Source organism: Dendropsophus ebraccatus, chromosome 3 (genome assembly GCF_027789765.1).
Source record: "Dendropsophus ebraccatus isolate aDenEbr1 chromosome 3, aDenEbr1.pat, whole genome shotgun sequence".
Taxonomy (NCBI): Eukaryota; Metazoa; Chordata; class Amphibia; order Anura; family Hylidae; genus Dendropsophus; species Dendropsophus ebraccatus.
The window spans coordinates 175,212,666-175,230,012 of record NC_091456.1 but is presented as its reverse complement, the minus strand read 5'-3'; the positions used below and the strand labels follow the sequence as shown (position 1 = coordinate 175,230,012).

At 49.3% G+C, this 17,347-nt stretch overlaps 1 protein-coding gene across 1 annotated transcript in view; it reads left to right on the top strand.

Annotated features, from left to right (window-relative positions):
- Positions 1 to 17,347, top strand: part of ATP8B1 (ATPase phospholipid transporting 8B1) — a 53,669-nt gene that overhangs the window by 5,358 nt on the left and 30,964 nt on the right. Inside the window, exons 2-5 of the mRNA XM_069963175.1 lie at positions 10,736 to 10,890; positions 12,403 to 12,500; positions 14,013 to 14,126; positions 14,552 to 14,650. Coding sequence (XP_069819276.1) covers positions 10,737 to 10,890; positions 12,403 to 12,500; positions 14,013 to 14,126; positions 14,552 to 14,650 — 465 coding nt within the window. The 5' untranslated portion in view covers position 10,736. The remainder of the gene's footprint in view (positions 1 to 10,735; positions 10,891 to 12,402; positions 12,501 to 14,012; positions 14,127 to 14,551; positions 14,651 to 17,347) is intronic.

Sequence of the window (17,347 nt, the reverse complement as noted above, 5' to 3'; positions counted from 1 at the left end):
CGGGTCACATTTCCTGTCTGTTACATAGTCTTTCTCCCTGCAGCAGAACATAGCTATTCGGCTCGTAATTGGTAGAGTTTAGATGTGACAAGTATTGTCCACTTGTGCCACAGGTGCTGCAGTTCCCAGTAGCGGGGTGCAGGTCCTGAGGGTTTGTGGCCTGGCAGCTGCACACTATTAGGTGTATGTGCAGGATCTCACTTTACTTGGAACATTAAACACAGTTAAAGAGCCACATACTTAGTGTGACGTTCTGGAGGTGCGCATAAGGACGTGGGGAGCTGCCCACCCATGGTGTTTTCTGGATTAACACCATGGTCACACCCCTGGTCAGGAAACTCCAGCTCCAGTACACACTCTGCTCCAGACAGCCATGTTACCCAACCACCATGGGTGGTTTATTTTAATGCAACTGAGATACAATACCAAACACAAACTGAGGAAAAGAGTTTCCTGAATAACCCCTTTTACGCACAGGACATATGCCTCACACATAGTGTTGATAGGCCTCGCTAAATTGTTCAGGTTCGGCAATGTTATCCAAACCGAATGGCTCGGCATTTGACTCCCAGTGTCTGGAGAAGTTGGATGCCGCCTTAGAGAGTCCTGGAAAGCATGGATACAGCCTTTGGCCTATGGTTCTATCCATGTTTTACTGGCAGCCCTAGGTTGGTATCCAACTTCTCCACCAGCCCCCAGGAGTCCAATGCCGAGCGTTCGGGTTTGGAGAATGTTGCCGAACCCAATCAGTTCGGCAAGTCCGCTCGAGTGCTTCCACACCATTAACACGCTGGACACATGACATACATATAGAGTATATACATGCAAAGATTTTTCCGATATCTACACTAAGGGGGAGATTTATCAAAGGGTGTATAATTTAGACTGGTGCAAACTACCAATCACAGCTCAGCTTTAGGCAGTGCTGAAAGGAAAGCTGAGCTGTGATTGGTTGCTGTGGGCAGTTTGCACCAGTCTAAATTTTACACCCTTTGATAAATCTCCCCCTAAATGTTGAGCCCATTAGGGTGTGTCTGGTGCCTTAGCGATGATATTCACTCCATCAGCCTTCACTATGCGGTGCTAATACTGAGGACGTCACAGTTTCCACGTGTAAACAATGCTCGGCGTTACAGCAATACCCACAAGGCACATCTACCAACCAGTATTTCTCGTTGTGCCTGTATACCTTGTGAACAAAGTTCATTTTTTCCCCCATCCTCATACAGAAATAACCGATATGACATTTGCTAAAGCAAATAACGTGATCTATAGAGGCTTCAGATGTATGAGGACAAAGCAAACAAATGTACAGTCATAGAATGACTCCTTCACTATGGCGGTCAGTGCACATACATAGCGCCCTACCAACACATATCACGAGACAAATTACCTAGATACAACATCATTGGTCTGCTGTCCAGCTTCTAGGATCCCATACATTAGATGATTATGAAGAACGTGTCTAATACTCCATGTCTGAAATATTACAATACATCAGTAATGGGGAACCCTTCGCCCCAGGCTCGGACTGGCCCATAGGGGAGCAAGGGAATCCCCCGGTGGACCCTACCCCTTGGTGGGCCTTCCTGTTTATCAGCCCTAGGACGACATATAATACCCCATTATTGCTGAATGCGCTTGTCATCCGGTCACTCACTGCCTCTATATAGTAACCTGCAGATTCATCTTATTATATAGAGGCAGCGAGTGACCGGGCTGACAGGAAGTAGCATGTAATGTATAGAATGAGCACAGACCGCCCCCTCTCCCCTAGGACCCTTCCCAACATCCTCCTCTCAGGCTCCCTCCATCTTAAGTGGCATGCTATGCTGTGTGACTTAGTGACTGTAAAGTTACTATCAGTCGGTATAGTAATGTGAAAGGTTTGGCACTGGTTATATCTGGTGTATGTGTGGTGACTGCCCCACTGGTGAGCAGGGACAGACGGACGGTCACAGGTTAGCTGGAACATTGTGACGCCACTTCTGTGGTGGTTGGCCGATATATAGCCCTGCCCTATGGTTCTTTGTCGCGACGCCAGTGCTGGTTGGGCACACAGGTATGGTGGCACACCTACTTTTGATTTGAGCGGGCAGGCTATACCTCTTTCCCCTGTGGACAGTAACCTGCCGGGCTGTTTGGGGGTCCCTTGGGCAATTATCATGGTGGTCCAGAGTGGAGTAGTGACCCACCCAGACTATTGGCACTGCCACCCACAGAAAGGGGAGCTAAACCCAAGAAAGTAATTACTGTGTCGGTGTTTAGTGAAGAACCACAGAGTTAAAATAAATATAATCTTGTTTACTGTGAAGATACTTGATACAGGTGAATACAGTATATTTTTGTCTTGACAGGTTACTTTACACTTGATAAACCAGATCTGTACTGAGAGTTGAAAGAGTGACACAGCCGTGCTGGCTGGGTTGCGTGCTGAGAGGTAGAATAAGATAAGAAGAGTAGAGAAGAGGATGTCGGGAGAGTCCCAACCCAAGTAGTACTGTGCTCTGCTCTACTTCAGAGGTAGAATAAGTAGAATACTTGTGCCGTGTTTTGACTCTTTTAGTCTTTGCACCACCTATTGCCCACCAGTGTCAGGTGACCTGTCCTAGAGGGTGACACATGCCCCAGACCTTGTTACCTGGGATGAGCAGAGTGGTCAGAGTTCTCTGATTACACCCCCTCTGCAAGATAGAGTGCATAGGCTTCTAGCATCTTTCTTCTATCCAGATCAGTTCCTTTACTTCTTTGTGGATACTGTCCTGCACTGTGTTCCTCTTTGTCCACAGATTGGGTAAGGATGATCCCTGACTTGTACTCTCTAGTATTGACTTAACACTGCATAGTGTGGAATATGGTTACTTGAAGAGAAACTGTAAGGAGAGTCCTACTTGTACAGAGTCTAAGGCAAAAGACCTCTACACTTCCTCTACCCATGTGACTTCCTTCCAGGGGCGGATTAACTTTACCATAGGCCCCCCCACCCCACTGTAACTATGGCAGCATTAGCCTGGCGTTCATAGTACAGGATAGATAATGTCATGATGTCCTGATTTGTGCAAAATTGCCATAAAAAAACGGTGATTTTTGCAAATCATGGCGGAAGTGTAGCCAGGAGACAGTACACCACTGAAAGTATAAGTCTTTTTGGGAGGCCATGGGCCCCCCAGGAGCTCAGGGCCCCGGGCTGCCGCCCGAAACGCCCCTATTATAATCCACTACTGCTTCCTTCCTACAGCATGTGTAAACTGTGCTGTGAGTGGGTGAGGAATGTGTGTGAAGAAGTAAAGAGAGAGATGACAGGTTAAGAGAAGAAAGAACTCTCATTGGTGTACAGATCCATGTGATACATAAAACAATAACCCTTTAGTTCCTACAGCTGTGCAATATCTAGATATACATTCTTATAACAACAACATCTAATGGCAAAATTCTGGTACTGCTACATTACCACTTACACTCAAAAGTACAGGCTTTTGCAAAGGGTGTAACCAATAGCAACACCCGTGGTGGGACACCAAATAGGTAGGGTGGGCCCCTTAAATCAAATTTGCTGGGGGGGGGGGCAAGGTAACCCAGTCCGACACTGTTTGCCCTTCCAGTTGTTGTAAAACTACAATTCTCATCATGCCTGGACAACCAAAGCTTTAGGGAGGGCACGGAGCATACGCAGTATAGCAGAGGCCCGGCATGACCTGGTTAGCTGGGACTGCAGCATAAGGGGTTAATGGGGATAGAAAGAAGGTGGGGAGTGAGGGGAGTAAGAAAGAGGGTCAGGAAAAGGTCAGGAGGGGAGGTGGAGGCGAGTGTTTTGGAAGGAAGGAAGGGATTGGAGCAGGGTACTCACCAGGGGTGGAGCTTGGGGTCAGTCAGGAAGGAGGAAGCACGTGGATCTTCAGAGCTTGCCGGACCAGCTTCAGGAGAGGTGCTGCTGAATGACCGGAGATGGACGCGGTGCTGAGAAGATCGCTGAGGGACGCGGTGGCGGAGCATGGGGCGGTGTGGCTGCACGAGCAGGTCAGGCTGGCCATGGAGCCCCCGCTCTCCCCGCCGCTGATGACTTCTACTCCTGCCCTTGCTGATCCGCCTGCAGCCCGTGTGCGGCGGCCGCGCAGGAGCCGGCCGCCAGTTCGTCTCAGCCCCTCACCTGGCCCCAAAAGAAGTCGGCGGGCTAGGAGCCCCTCCCGGGACCCTCCGGTAAGTACCCCCGGGCGGGCTCCGGCCTCCGGCGGGGGGCGATCGGTGAGGAATCCGGAGGCTCGCAGGGGCCGGGCTGGCGGGGCTGGCACCTCCTTGTCTGTGGCCTCTCCCGGTGGGGGGACATCTCCCCGACCGATTCGGCCGGCACGTGGTGCCGGGAGCCCCCGCGGGGACCCTCAGGCCGCCGCATCACGTGGCGCGTCCAGGAGGAATCCCTCGGCGCGCGGGGCCCTGGGTGAGGGGGCGGAGCTTTCTCTGCAGGCCTCCTCTTCTGCTCTCCCCTCACCCCCAGCGGCTGTCAGGACCGATGCGGCTGCTGCGCCTGTCTGCCACAGCGGCGCTGCAGCCCGGCGAGTGAGTGCACGCAGGAGCGTGCGGACCCGGACGGGCGGCAGGGATCGGGCCTCTGGTGTAGCCGAAGTAGGGCGCAGGGGGGCTGGAGCTTCCCCTGCTATCACTGCTCCTGGTCGGGAGGAGGTCGGCAGTCGTGTGTTAGGGCAGAATGTGGTGATCGCGACTCCCCCAGTCGGCACGGGACCAGGTATCGCTGTTGGTGCGGGGCTGGCTAGTCCCAGGGCAGTCGTCAGGGATGAAGCGGTGCGGTCTGGGTCCTCAGCGTCTGAGAGCTCCGGTGCGGGTTCCGGTGATGAAGGTCCGTCGCATCGAGGATCCGGGTCTACAGCTGTTCCGGCGCCAGGCCAGAGGCAGCTCGGTGAGTCTTTGCAATCTATGTCTTCTTCTTCTGTCTCTTCTGCGGGGGGGCCGGCTTTGGCCCTCCTTCCTTCGACTGTCTCTCCTGCTGGTGTGTCTGTGTCGGGCGAATGGGTGGGGCAGTTGCTTGCGGGGGTGTGTCAGTTGGTTAGTCGTTTCGCGCCTGCGCCCCCTAGTGCGCCGTCCCCTGTGGGTGCTTGGGTGAGTGCTGATGGTTCACAAGGTGTGTCTGGGGCTTCGGTGGCAGTGTCAGCGGGGGTCGGGGGGGTAGCTGGCCCGGTTGTACTTCCGCCCGCTGCGGCGGCATCGGTGTCTCCTGATCCCCCGCTGGATTCCGTCCGTTTGGATGACGCAGCGAGGGGTGAGGTGTACGTTTGTTTCGATGGTCCCCTTGGGGCTCACCTGAAACAGGAAGTGCGGGAAAAAATCTGGAAAGACGAGTACGTCGAGATTTTTTCTTTGCTTCCGTTGGAGAAGTTTAACCTTGATAGGGTAAAGATCACTGAATCCAAGAAGGAGGAGGAGGAGAGGCGGCGCTATCGCCTCATACCTCGTACTTTCGCTAATTGGCTACAAGCCTTTGCGATTTTGGCTAGCGTAATAGGGGAGAAGGCCCCGCAACATTGCTCTGGCCTTTTCTGTTATTTGGATGCGATTGGGGAAGCGTATAGGGTGTATGGGGGGACGGCCTGGCTGCGGTATGATGAGCAGTTCCGTCAGAGGAAGGCAGTCCGTCCCTCCATTCGCTGGGATCATAAGGACATCAGTCTTTGGATGCGCCTTATGGTTGCCGCAAAGGCGCCTCAGCAGCCATTTCGCGGGGGGGCCGGGGGTTCCGGTGACTCGCAGGGATCCTCGGCCTCCAGGCGACCTGGGTGCTGCTGGCAATTTAATGAGGGGCAGTGCCGGTACCCGGGCACCTGCCGCTTTAAACACGAATGTTCCCACTGTGGGGGTAGTCATAGCGCAGTCAGATGCTTCAAAAAGTCGAGAGGTGGGCAGCTCAACGTTGCTAGCAAGAGGGGCGACGCCGGTGAGGCTCGACGCGATGCTGCCTTACCTAAGTAGATACCCGGACGCTGAGGCGGCTCGTTTTTTGAGGGATGGTTTTGATTGCGGGTTTCGCATTCCGTTTGTTGCTGAGGCGCCGGTTTTTCGTCCGCGTAATTTGAAATCTGCTCGGCTGCACCCGGAGGTGGTGGCCGAAAAGTTGGGGAAGGAGGTGGCATTGGGCCGCATGGCTGGCCCTTTTCGGTCCCCCCCTTGGCCTTATTTGAGGGTGTCTCCCTTGGGGGTGGTCCCTAAGAAGGAGCCGCACAAGTTTAGACTCATCCACCATTTGTCGTATCCCGACGGGTTTTCAGTGAATGATGGCATCGCGGAGGAGTTGTGTTCGGTGTCATATGTGTCGGTAGATAAGGCGGTGGAGTGGGTGCAACGCTTCGGGGCGGGGGCCCTTATGGCCAAGACCGATATTGAGGCCGCGTTTAGATTGTTGCCGGTTCATCCGGATTGTTTCCACCTCTTGGGGTGCATGTGGGACGGGTGTTTTTACGTGGACCGCTGTCTCCCAATGGGTTGTTCGATTTCCTGCGCCTATTTTGAGCGTTTTAGTTCCTTTGTTGAATGGGTTGTGCGGGAAGAGGCGGGGGTCCGATCCATACTGCATTACCTGGACGATTTTTTGTGCATCGGCCCCCCAGGTTCTCATAGTTGTGCCGTTTTGTTAAGTACGTTAGAGCTAGTAGCAAAACGTTTTGGCATTCCGTTGGCGCCGGAAAAAACCGAGGGGCCGACTACCACGATTCGGTTTTTAGGGATAGAAGTTGATTCGGTGGCCATGGAGTGTCGTTTGCCGAACGACAAGTTGGTTGACCTGAGGAATTCGGTAGCGGAATTGGCGGCGGCGAAGAAGGTTCGCTTACGCCAATTGCAGGCGGTCCTAGGCAAATTGAATTTTGCATGCCGAATCATTCCGATGGGTCGCATTTTCTGCAGGCGTCTGTCCATGGCCACGGCTGGGGTTCGGAACCCCTTACATTTTATTCGGTTGACGGGTGACCTGAAGGAGGATTTGAGAGTGTGGATGGATTTCTTGGCCTTGTACAATGGGCGGTCTGTTTGGCAGGGGGAGTGGATGGACAATGAGGCGCTAGAGCTGTATACGGATGCGTCAGGGAGTAGGGGGTTTGGAGTGTACTTCGGGGGTCAGTGGATGGTGAGTGAATGGCCGGCTTCTTGGCGGGAGGCTGGTTTTTTGAAGAACTTGGCATTATTGGAGCTGTTCCCCATTGTGGCGGCCCTAGAGGTTTGGAGGGGGAGATTGTCGAATCAGAGGATTCGTTTGCGATGTGATAACATGGCGGTGGTGAATGCCATTAACTCCGTGTCGGCATCTTCCCCTCCCGTGGTGCGGTTGTTGCGTCACATGGTCTTGTCCTGTCTGTCCATGAATGCGTGGGTGGTGGCCGTGCATGTTCCGGGGGTTTGTAACACGATAGCTGACGCTCTCTCTCGGTTTCAGTGGGACAGGTTCCGGCAGTTGGCGCCGGATGCGGAGCAACGCGGACTTCCTTGTCCTCACGGTCTCTGGGAGCTGGCGTTCGGACGGCGTTAGAGTTGGTGAAGAGGTCGGTGAGTGGCAGTACCTGGTCGGCGTATAGTACGGTGTGGCAGGATTGGGTGTGTGTGTGTGAGGAGTTGGGGTGTGATCCGGTTACAGGGGATGTTCTGGTGGTCCTGTTGTTTTGGCTTGGGGATTCCTTTGCGAAGGGAATCTCCAGGTCAAAGATGCAGAGAAGACTGACTGGGTTGGCGTTTTGGTTCAAGGTCTTCAATATGGGTGATGTGACGAAGCATTTTTTGGTGCGTCAGGCTTTGAGGGGGTATGGGTCTTCGGTCCGGACGGTGGACGGCCGGAGGCCAGTGTCCTTTTCGCTATTACTGGATATAGTCGAGCGATTGGATGTGGTATGTCTGGATTGGTATGAGCGTCGGTTGTTTAGTGCGGCATACTCCCTGGCTTTCTTTGGGGCTTTCCGTGTGGGGGAGCTGGTTAGCAGTGCGTGCAAGGTGGAAGGCGGTTTGCAGTTTGCGGATGTGTGCTTGAGTCATGGGCGGGTGATGTGTTTGTTGAGACGTTCCAAGACGATGCGCGGCGGTGCCGGGGTGCGGATTTGGTTGAGGAGCGTGGAGGGTTGTGTGGCGTGCCCGGTGGAGTGTTTGCGGAGGTTCCTGGAGGTGAGGCCGGAGGGTGCCGGGTCCTTGCTAGTGCATGCGGATGGTAGATCTCTCTCCAGATTCCAGTTCGTGGCTGTTTTTAAAAAAGTGTTGCGGAGCCTGCAGCTGCCTTTTGCCGAATTCAATTCTCATTCCTTCAGAATTGGGGCAGCTATGGAGGCTGCGAGGTGGAATCTTCCGGAGACAGTTATTAAGAGGATTGGGCGGTGGGAGTCGAGGAGGTACCGTTTGTACGTGAGGCCGCATTTGTTGTGTGAATGAGGGTAGCGGACTGTGTCTCTTTTCTCTTCATTTCTCTGTTTAGGTTATCTTGCTGAGTGCTACATGGGATTTCTGTTTTGTTTTCTTTTGTTTTCTAGCCGCTGCAGCATGCCTGGTATGGATTATGGGGCATTCCTTTGTTCGCAGGGGGGCCCAGAGGGCGGAGATTAGAGTGGATGGGCGGCAGCTGGGTTTTCAGAGGAGCGAGGCTTTGATCAGATGGATTGGGGTTGGGGGTATGCTGTGGAGTGGTCTGCTTCCCGAATTGCATTTTCACTCCCGTCTGGATCGTGTGCCTGATGTTTTGGTGGTTCATTTGGGTGGGAACGACTTAGGGGTCAGATCATCCCGGGAGCTCATTCGGGACATAAAATATGACATCCTGCGTCTGTGGTCGATGTTTCCGGGCATAGTGCTGGTGTGGTCGGAGATAGTGGCCCGTTTGCATTGGCGACATGCGCGCTCGGTGGAGTGTTTGAATAAAGCCAGGCGTAAAGTTAATCGGGCGGTGTCTAGATTTGTGACTAGGAATGGCGGGATCGCCGTTCGGCATAAGGATCTGGAAATTCCAGGGATGGGGCACATATCGGAAGACAGAGTCCACCTTAACGGGGTGGGCATTGATATTTGGTGTGTGGGCCTCCAGGAGGGAATTGAAAAAGCGATTGGAGTGTGGCGGAGTTCGCATGCTTAAGGGGGGTCAAGCATGCTCTCTGTGGCGTGGGGAGGTCTTGCAGGGCACCTAAAAATTGGCCTGGTTAAATGGGGACCCATCATAGGGATGGCTTCCTATCTTTGCCAAGTTAGTTGGTAATGGAAAGTGTGGTGAAGTTAAGTGGTTCCCTTCGGGATAGGACCCTGGGAACGGTTTGGGTGCGGCAGTACCAGTAGACTTATTGTCAACTCCTGAGTCGGCGCGGTGCGGCTAGGGGAGAAAATTGGGTTAGATTTGGGTACTGCCCGGAATGGGGCCTTGACAGACCTCCCTGCTTGTCAATCAGACAATATTAATGTTGAATGTGTTGAATGTTTTGTTGACATGTTATTTATTGCTATGTTCAAGCACTTTAATAAAGAAAAGGCTGTTGTGGCCGTTCTATTCCAACGTTAAACTGGAGTCGGTGAAGTCTGTGATGTAAAGGTACAGGGGGGAGGGGGTGATGGTGTTGGGAGAGGGAACGGCTAGAAGGTGGGACAGGAATGTATGGGTAAAGGAAGGTCGATCAGAAGGAACTCAGCTATACACAGAGTCAAGGGAGGGCACGGAGCATACGCAGTATAGCAGAGGCCCGGCATGACCTGGTTAGCTGGGACTGCAGCATAAGGGGTTAATGGGGATAGAAAGAAGGTGGGGAGTGAGGGGAGTAAGAAAGAGGGTCAGGAAAAGGTCAGGAGGGGAGGTGGAGGCGAGTGTTTTGGAAGGAAGGAAGGGATTGGAGCAGGGTACTCACCAGGGGTGGAGCTTGGGGTCAGTCAGGAAGGAGGAAGCACGTGGATCTTCAGAGCTTGCCGGACCAGCTTCAGCCCGCCCGCCCGCCCTAGGTAGCAGCATGGATTGTGAAGGTGGCGCGGGTGAGGGTCTTTGTTCTCCTCTTCGTCATGACAGCCTGCGTGGGGAGGTCTTGCAGGGCACCTAAAAATTGGCCTGGTTAAATGGGGACCCATCATAGGGATGGCTTCCTATCTTTGCCAAGTTAGTTGGTAATGGAAAGTGTGGTGAAGTTAAGTGGTTCCCTTCGGAATAGGACCCTGGGAACGGTTTGGGTGCGGCAGTACCAGTAGACTTATTGTCAACTCCTGAGTCGGCGCGGTGCGGCTAGGGGAGAAAATTGGGTTAGATTTGGGTACTGCCCGGAATGGGGCCTTGACAGACCTCCCTGCTTGTCAATCAGACAATATTAATGTTGAATGTGTTGAATGTTTTGTTGACATGTTATTTATTGCTATGTTCAAGCACTTTAATAAAGAAAAGGCTGTTGTGGCCGTTCTATTCCAACGTTAAACTGGAGTCGGTGAAGTCTGTGATGTAAAGGTACAGGGGGGAGGGGGTGATGGTGTTGGGAGAGGGAACGGCTAGAAGGTGGGACAGGAATGTATGGGTAAAGGAAGGTCGATCAGAAGGAACTCAGCTATACACAGAGTCAAGCTTTGGCTGTCCAGGCATGATGGGAATTTTAGTTTTGCAACAGCTGGAGAGCCAAAGGTTTTCCATCCCTGCAATATACCAACATGTTTAAATTATAAAAACTATTATAAAAACTATTGTAAAAACTATTGTCACAACGGGTTTCACCATAATGTAATGTATTATTCTGTATTTCAGTATGGATAATAGAGAGAGTTTGGGTACAGAGCCACCCAATGATGATGAGATTCCCTACACCGATGCGGACACAGATGATGAGCTGGACGATTCACAGAATCTTCCAGAAGGAAATGCAGTCGACTTAAGTAAAGAGCAAGAACAGGCTCCTAAAGGTAAATGTTCACAGCTCTTCTGGTTGCAGTGAGGAAACAAGCGAGCTTATCCAGAGACACGCCCAAACAGCTGGGCTGAGCTCCATTAATGCAAGCTGACACTTACTTATTCTTGTATCAGAAAACTGCATGCATGGTGTAAAGAAGACAATTCACAGAATGTAAACCAGCAGAGTAAGCTTAAAGCAGCCCCCCCAACATGTTTCGCCGTTACAAATGCGGCTTCATCATGGTTATTACACCAATTATCCCTGACAAAGCAGCTTGTATAGCTGTGAAACATGTTGAAGGGCCTTGCCTAATTGAAAATAGCTGTGATAACTGGTTTCTATACTGTATCTTGTACTAGGCACTTATGCAAGGCACCTAAACCTTATTGTTAGGGCTCTGATGGCTGGCAGACAGTTCAATACTTTATTCATATTGATGTATCGCAGCATTGCTGATAATCCAGCTAATATTTTTTTATACCTTTATATGAAGTCATATAATTTTGTATAATTTCAGGATCCTCCCCTTTGTCAAGTGCTGAGAAAAGGGAGGACCCCTAAATGCTGTGCCTAAGTTGGTTGTGTTACTAGAGCTGTAGCTGCATGGCACAGTGTAGCAGAGCGAGTTGTAATTGACAGTTATCCCTGCTCGCTCTGCTACAATGTGATGTGGCAGCAGTGCTACTGACACAGACAGCTCCCCCCCCAGTGTAATGTAAATTATAAGGGTAACATGGAATATACAGTATAGACACCAGGGGAGGCTACAAGACTAGTGACACAGGCAGCTCTCCCAAGTGTAATGTCTTTTATAGTGGTAACAAGCATACTATATACATCAGGGGAGGCTGCATCACTAGTGACACAGACAGCTCCCCCCAGTGTAATGTCTATTCTAATGTAACATGTAAAATATAGACATCAGGTGAGGCTGCAGCATTAGTGACACAGACAGATCCCCCAGTGTAATATCTATTCTAATGGTAACATGTAATATATAGACACCAGGGGAAGCTGCAGCACTAGTGACACAGACAGACAGTATGATGTGTATACGCTCCGGCCGGGATCCCATACCAGATAAGGTTATGTTGCGCTCCACAAAAAGTACTGCCGTTGTTGCCGATGGATACTTTTACATAGTGTGAACATAGCCTAATGGTAACATGTATTATATAGAGATCAGGAGGCTCAGTATAGCTCGCACATAGGTGACTGAGCCAGGACAAGTGATTGATCAGCCTTGCAGTCCCCGACATAGCTATTGGTGGTAGCAGAGGGGCTTTGTCTACCACTTTTTTTTTTTATTTGCTGGAATACTGCTTTAACATTTCCTCAACATTGGTTGTATACCACTCTGGCATTTGGCTGACTTTTATCTATTGTATATGACCACCTCTAGACTCAGGGGAGCCTGCCCAGCTATGAATACTGATGGTACACTACTAGAACCCCAATAAATGACACTGTTGCAGTCTTAAATATATCTTTTTCCTCTGTTAACACTGTGTTCCTTTTCCAGCATGTGGCTGGAAAGTTAAGGCAAATGACCCGAATTTCTACAAACAGCCGGAATTCATGAAGAAAAAGTATTACTGCCTGAAGACAAGCAAATACGCGGTAGGATTGATTGTTTGTTCTTACGTGGTAAAATCTGTGGTTATATTTTCCAGCCCTTCCCACCTGGCACATGATTTACTGTGGGTCAATCTCAAGGGACGTTGACGTGGACTGATAACAATAAGTTCTCAATAAGTTCTCGTAAAACCAAAAGCAAACATGTTGATAGCAGCAGGTTCTCTATTGATGTGGACGCAGTGTTGGACACACCTAAAATTGTGCGCTGTACAAACGACACAGGGTCAATGTACAGTATGTAGCTCTAATGTAGAAGTATCACTGCAGGAACACTTAGTTGCTCTATCCCTGGTATGGGGATTGAGTCTTGATCTGGGGACACCCTTTTGTGATGGAGCAGGGATGCGGAATCTTCAGCCTTCCAGCTGTTCCATAATTACAATTCCGACATAGAGGGTTCCCCAGCTCAAAATGGTGGAGAAAGAGAGTGAGGTGGGATAGAGGAGTCCCAAAAGTTCTTTACTTTGCTGTAGCCCAACACAAAGCACCAGTCCACAATACTATACTGGTTAATTCCCAAGAACAGTTTCTAGTAGAACTTTGAGCTGAGCTGCAATGCCCAGTGTAGGGTGCAGGCCCATAACATAGATGGTGGCTTGAGAGGCACTTGGTATCTCTAGGCTTGGCCTGAAGCCTCAAAGAGATATAGTACTGCTATGATTCACGTGTCCACTTCTACCCACAGTCTCTCTTTCTCTCGTTTTTTCTCTCTGTATAACATTACACTTTCCTCCTCTTTTCCTCTTTATGGACTAGGAAAATGTCACCAGGATGTCATTCCAACTCTGAAAGAGACCCTGGATTTTAGGACTATACTAAGAACAATGAGATAGAATGTTTCTTTCTCACTCTACTTCTCACAACTAAACCTAGGAGCAAGGGCAATCCCTACCCAAGACTAGAAGGTTCCCCATGATAGTCTATGGGCCTAGCCTATATGTAGTGCATGGGTTTTACTCTGACTCAAAGCCAAAAGTGGTTCAAGCGTCATTACAGTGTAATAATATAGTAATAATGCAAAACATTATCAGAACAATATGAAAACATAAATAGGCATTGCAGGTACGCAGGGGAACACTGCATGCAGTCAGCTCTCCCAGCCACTAGCTGTGCAAAGAGATGCAACATGGACCCATCTAGAGTGTATGGGGAGTGTAGTGTCATGAATTCAGGGAAGGCAAATGTGTGTTTGTTTCTTTGTTTTTAACTATCCACTGTCCTGGGCCAGGGCACTGAATGGAAAATAAGTTTGCCCAGAGAATCCCTTTAACTATGTGAAAAAGGCACCTTTTATTCCTTCGGATTAGGGGAGGTCTATAGACGCCACCAAATATATAGAGAAAATATCTTACACTTGAGTATGAAATGTGTTGTTACATTGTTTCCATTGTCTGTAAGACTCCCTGTATAATAATGTTTGAAAACCCCAAAATATTGCAAAAGAAATTATTATTTTTTTTACAACTAAAAACTGTTATTTCTCTTTTAATGCAGACGAATGAAATCAAGACGTCCAAGTACAACATCATCACCTTCCTGCCACTCAACTTGTTTGAACAATTCAGGAGAATCGCCAACGCCTATTTCCTGCTCCTACTAATAATACAGGTGAGGGAAACAGTCAGCAGTATGTATAGGAGAACAGGACGAAAGTATGTAGCCCTATCCTGTAACATCAAGGAAACAGTCAGTGGTATATAGTTATAGGGATGGCATTGTATAGTGTATATTATAGGATCAGTACAGGATAAGTAATGTAATGTATGTACACAGTGACCCCACCAGCAGAATAGTGAGTGCAGCTCTGGAGTATAATACAGGATGTAACTCAGGATCAGTATATAATATGTAATGTAATGTATGTACACAGTGACCCCACCAGCAGAATAGTGAGTGCAGCTCTGGAGTATAATACAGGATGTAATACAGGATCAGTACAGGATAGGTATCTGGGCTTGTTTATGCTCATACTGCAGAGCCCAATGTGAACATTCCTAAGCCAGTGTCTCACTAATATTATTACCCTTTTTCAGCTGATCCCACAAATATCCACAGTTACCTGGTACACTACCTTCATTCCTCTGGTGATCGTCCTGTCAATCACTGCCATCAAAGACCTCGCAGATGATATTGTAAGTACAAAAATCTTGTTATTCACAGTATCAGTTTCCAGTCTGCAGCTAAGTATGACTATGCCTCTGGGCTGTCATTTTTTGTAGGCTTCTCTAACTTGATGATTAATATATCACTGTAAAATGTAATCCTAATGTTTCTGGTCACCAACAATTCCCAGCAATATTAAATTGCATATACTCATAAAAAAATCTAATAATTAACACTAAAAGGGGTCCTCCAGAGATTTTTTTAATCAACTGGTTAAAAATCTCAAGTTTTTCAGTACTTATCAGCTGCTGTATGCCCTGCAGGAAGTGGTGTAGTCTTTCCAGTCTGACACAGTGCTGCCACCTCTGTCCATGTCAGGTACTGTCCAGAGCAGTAGCAAATGCCCATAGAAAACCTCTCCTGCTTTACCTTGTACGATCCTCAGATCCATCATGGGAACCCCCTTGATTGTTTGAGCTGTTAGGGAGAAGCGTGACTGTGCTATTTCTCGCCAATGTCTCCATAGAAAGTCTAACAATTAGTCGGGGTCCCAGAACCCAGACCATAGACTTCTGTCTCTATGACATCTCAAGTTTTCTGAAATGACAGTGACACTTTAACTTCTGGGAGACAGTTCCTTTCTACATGTATCCGTTTTACTTCTAATAGGAAACAATAGAATCAGAGTGTGGAAAAGGGAAGAAGAACTGAAGGCTGAAAGTTTCTAGTTTCTACATTTAGGCTATGTTCACACTACGTAAGTTTCCGGATGTAGCGCGTTACGTGAATAAGCGGCCGGAGGTTTACGTAGTTTGCGTACAATGGAAAGTATACGATCTACGACTGCACAGTGCACACTACGTAAGAACTTACGCCAGGATCGTACACAGCGCCGTAAAAAAACGAACCAGACCATTGTTTGAGGACGAAAATGCCGTAACTTACGCCCGTAGCGTAACATGCGGTCCCGTACGTAGTGGTAATTTCTTTATTTTTGCACTTTTCTTTGCCGATCCAAAAGGTTCTGTGGGGTGTCCGGGGCTAGCCGAAGATTTCCAAGTAAAAAAACACTGTCAGATCGCTACGTAGGGCGCTCGGGAAGCGTAAGTAGACTACGGGCGTAAGTTCGCTGACCGTACATAGCCGGCCAGCCGGACAATATGCGGCCGGACATATATACGTAGTGTGAACATAGCCTTAGTGTTTTATCTAGTATAGCTAAAGCATGTGGTTACATTTAGGGATGAGCGAACTCAAGTTGCAAAGTTTGAGTTCACGCCCGAATTAATGTGTATGAGTATCGAGCAGACAATCAAACAGTCATGCATCTGTTTGTGTGCCTGTTGTTGTTTCTCAATAAAGTTTGTTGAAAGGCAGCTAAGCTAAAGGCTTGTAGGCCTCAATGTTGCCCATCGGCAATCCCAGCCAGGCCCTGTAGGCAGCACATGTGACCCTGGTATACAATAACACCAGTCACGTGTTCCACCACCATTCTGCAGCTGGATAGTGTAGGGAGAGGTTGGTGCTGCAGTCGGAGAGAACTAGGTAGGCCAAAAAATGTCCACTAGAAAAAAAGGCTGCTGACTGGCAGAGATAGAAAGTCCTGAAAAGGTTCACTAAAAAGTGGGATCATCTGTGCTGAGGAGCTGGTGGCTGTCATATCAACAGATCATCCCCCTGCCATTATGGTCTCCAGCAGCCACAGCCCGCACGGCTCTGGGAGTCAGGTCGTGACATCACCATGTTATCCAGGAAGTGACATCACCATGTTATCCAGGAAGTGACATCACCATGTTATCCAGGAAGTGAAGCCTTGATGCAGTACTAAGTGCAGGGGAAAAAAATCACTTTATAAGCATTTCCCATAATAAGTGTATATTGGTGATTTGTATAACCTTTGGGGGGGCAATACAATACTTTAGTAAAAATTTTCGCCGGACTTCTCCTTTAAATTGAAGCACAAGTGTTATGTCCACTGTAAATCCTCCAATAAAGGGTTCTTCTTTAAAGTGAAACACAAGTATCGTCTTTGTTAAAATTCAGTGACCTGTGACATAGTTGTGTCCACTGTATCTTAAAAGCAGGAGCTGTGGATGAGGATAGAGCAGCAGGCAGCCTAGTGGTTGCCGCCGCTGAGCCTGAAGTTTGGCAAGGTGGTGTGCTGGCGAAATCTGGTAGCGGCACTGGGCATAGCCAGTTTGGGGCACATTCCTTGCCTGCCGTATGTGGTAATGTTGGTGGTGCAGAGCTTCCAGGTGCATTACTCCGATATGCCAGATCTGCTGAACAAAGTGTGTTCCGCGTGTGCGCGATTTAGGTGCTGTCACCCTGCTGCAGCGAAACACGCAACCCACACGCTGGAACTCCTTTCCATAGTCTGTGGGCAGCAGGCCATGGTCAAGCTTCAGTGGCGACATGCATGAGTCACAGCCAAGAACAACAACACTTCACACCAAAGGAGGGGCCACCATGCGGGACCTTTGTGCTGTCTTGAAATGCTTTAAGTACTCTAGAAAACTGGTCAGTACTGAAGACACCATCATCAGCACTACCATCCCCACCCTATGCCTACTGGAAAAGACACTTCAGGCGGTGGTCATGGTGGTCATGGTGGCACAGGAGGAAGCAGAGGAGGAGAAAGAAGGTCCATTCTCCCAGTTGTTGATCCACCAGTGCACACCTTAGTCTGAGCCAGGGGACATTTTTGTAGGAGGAGGATAAAGAGG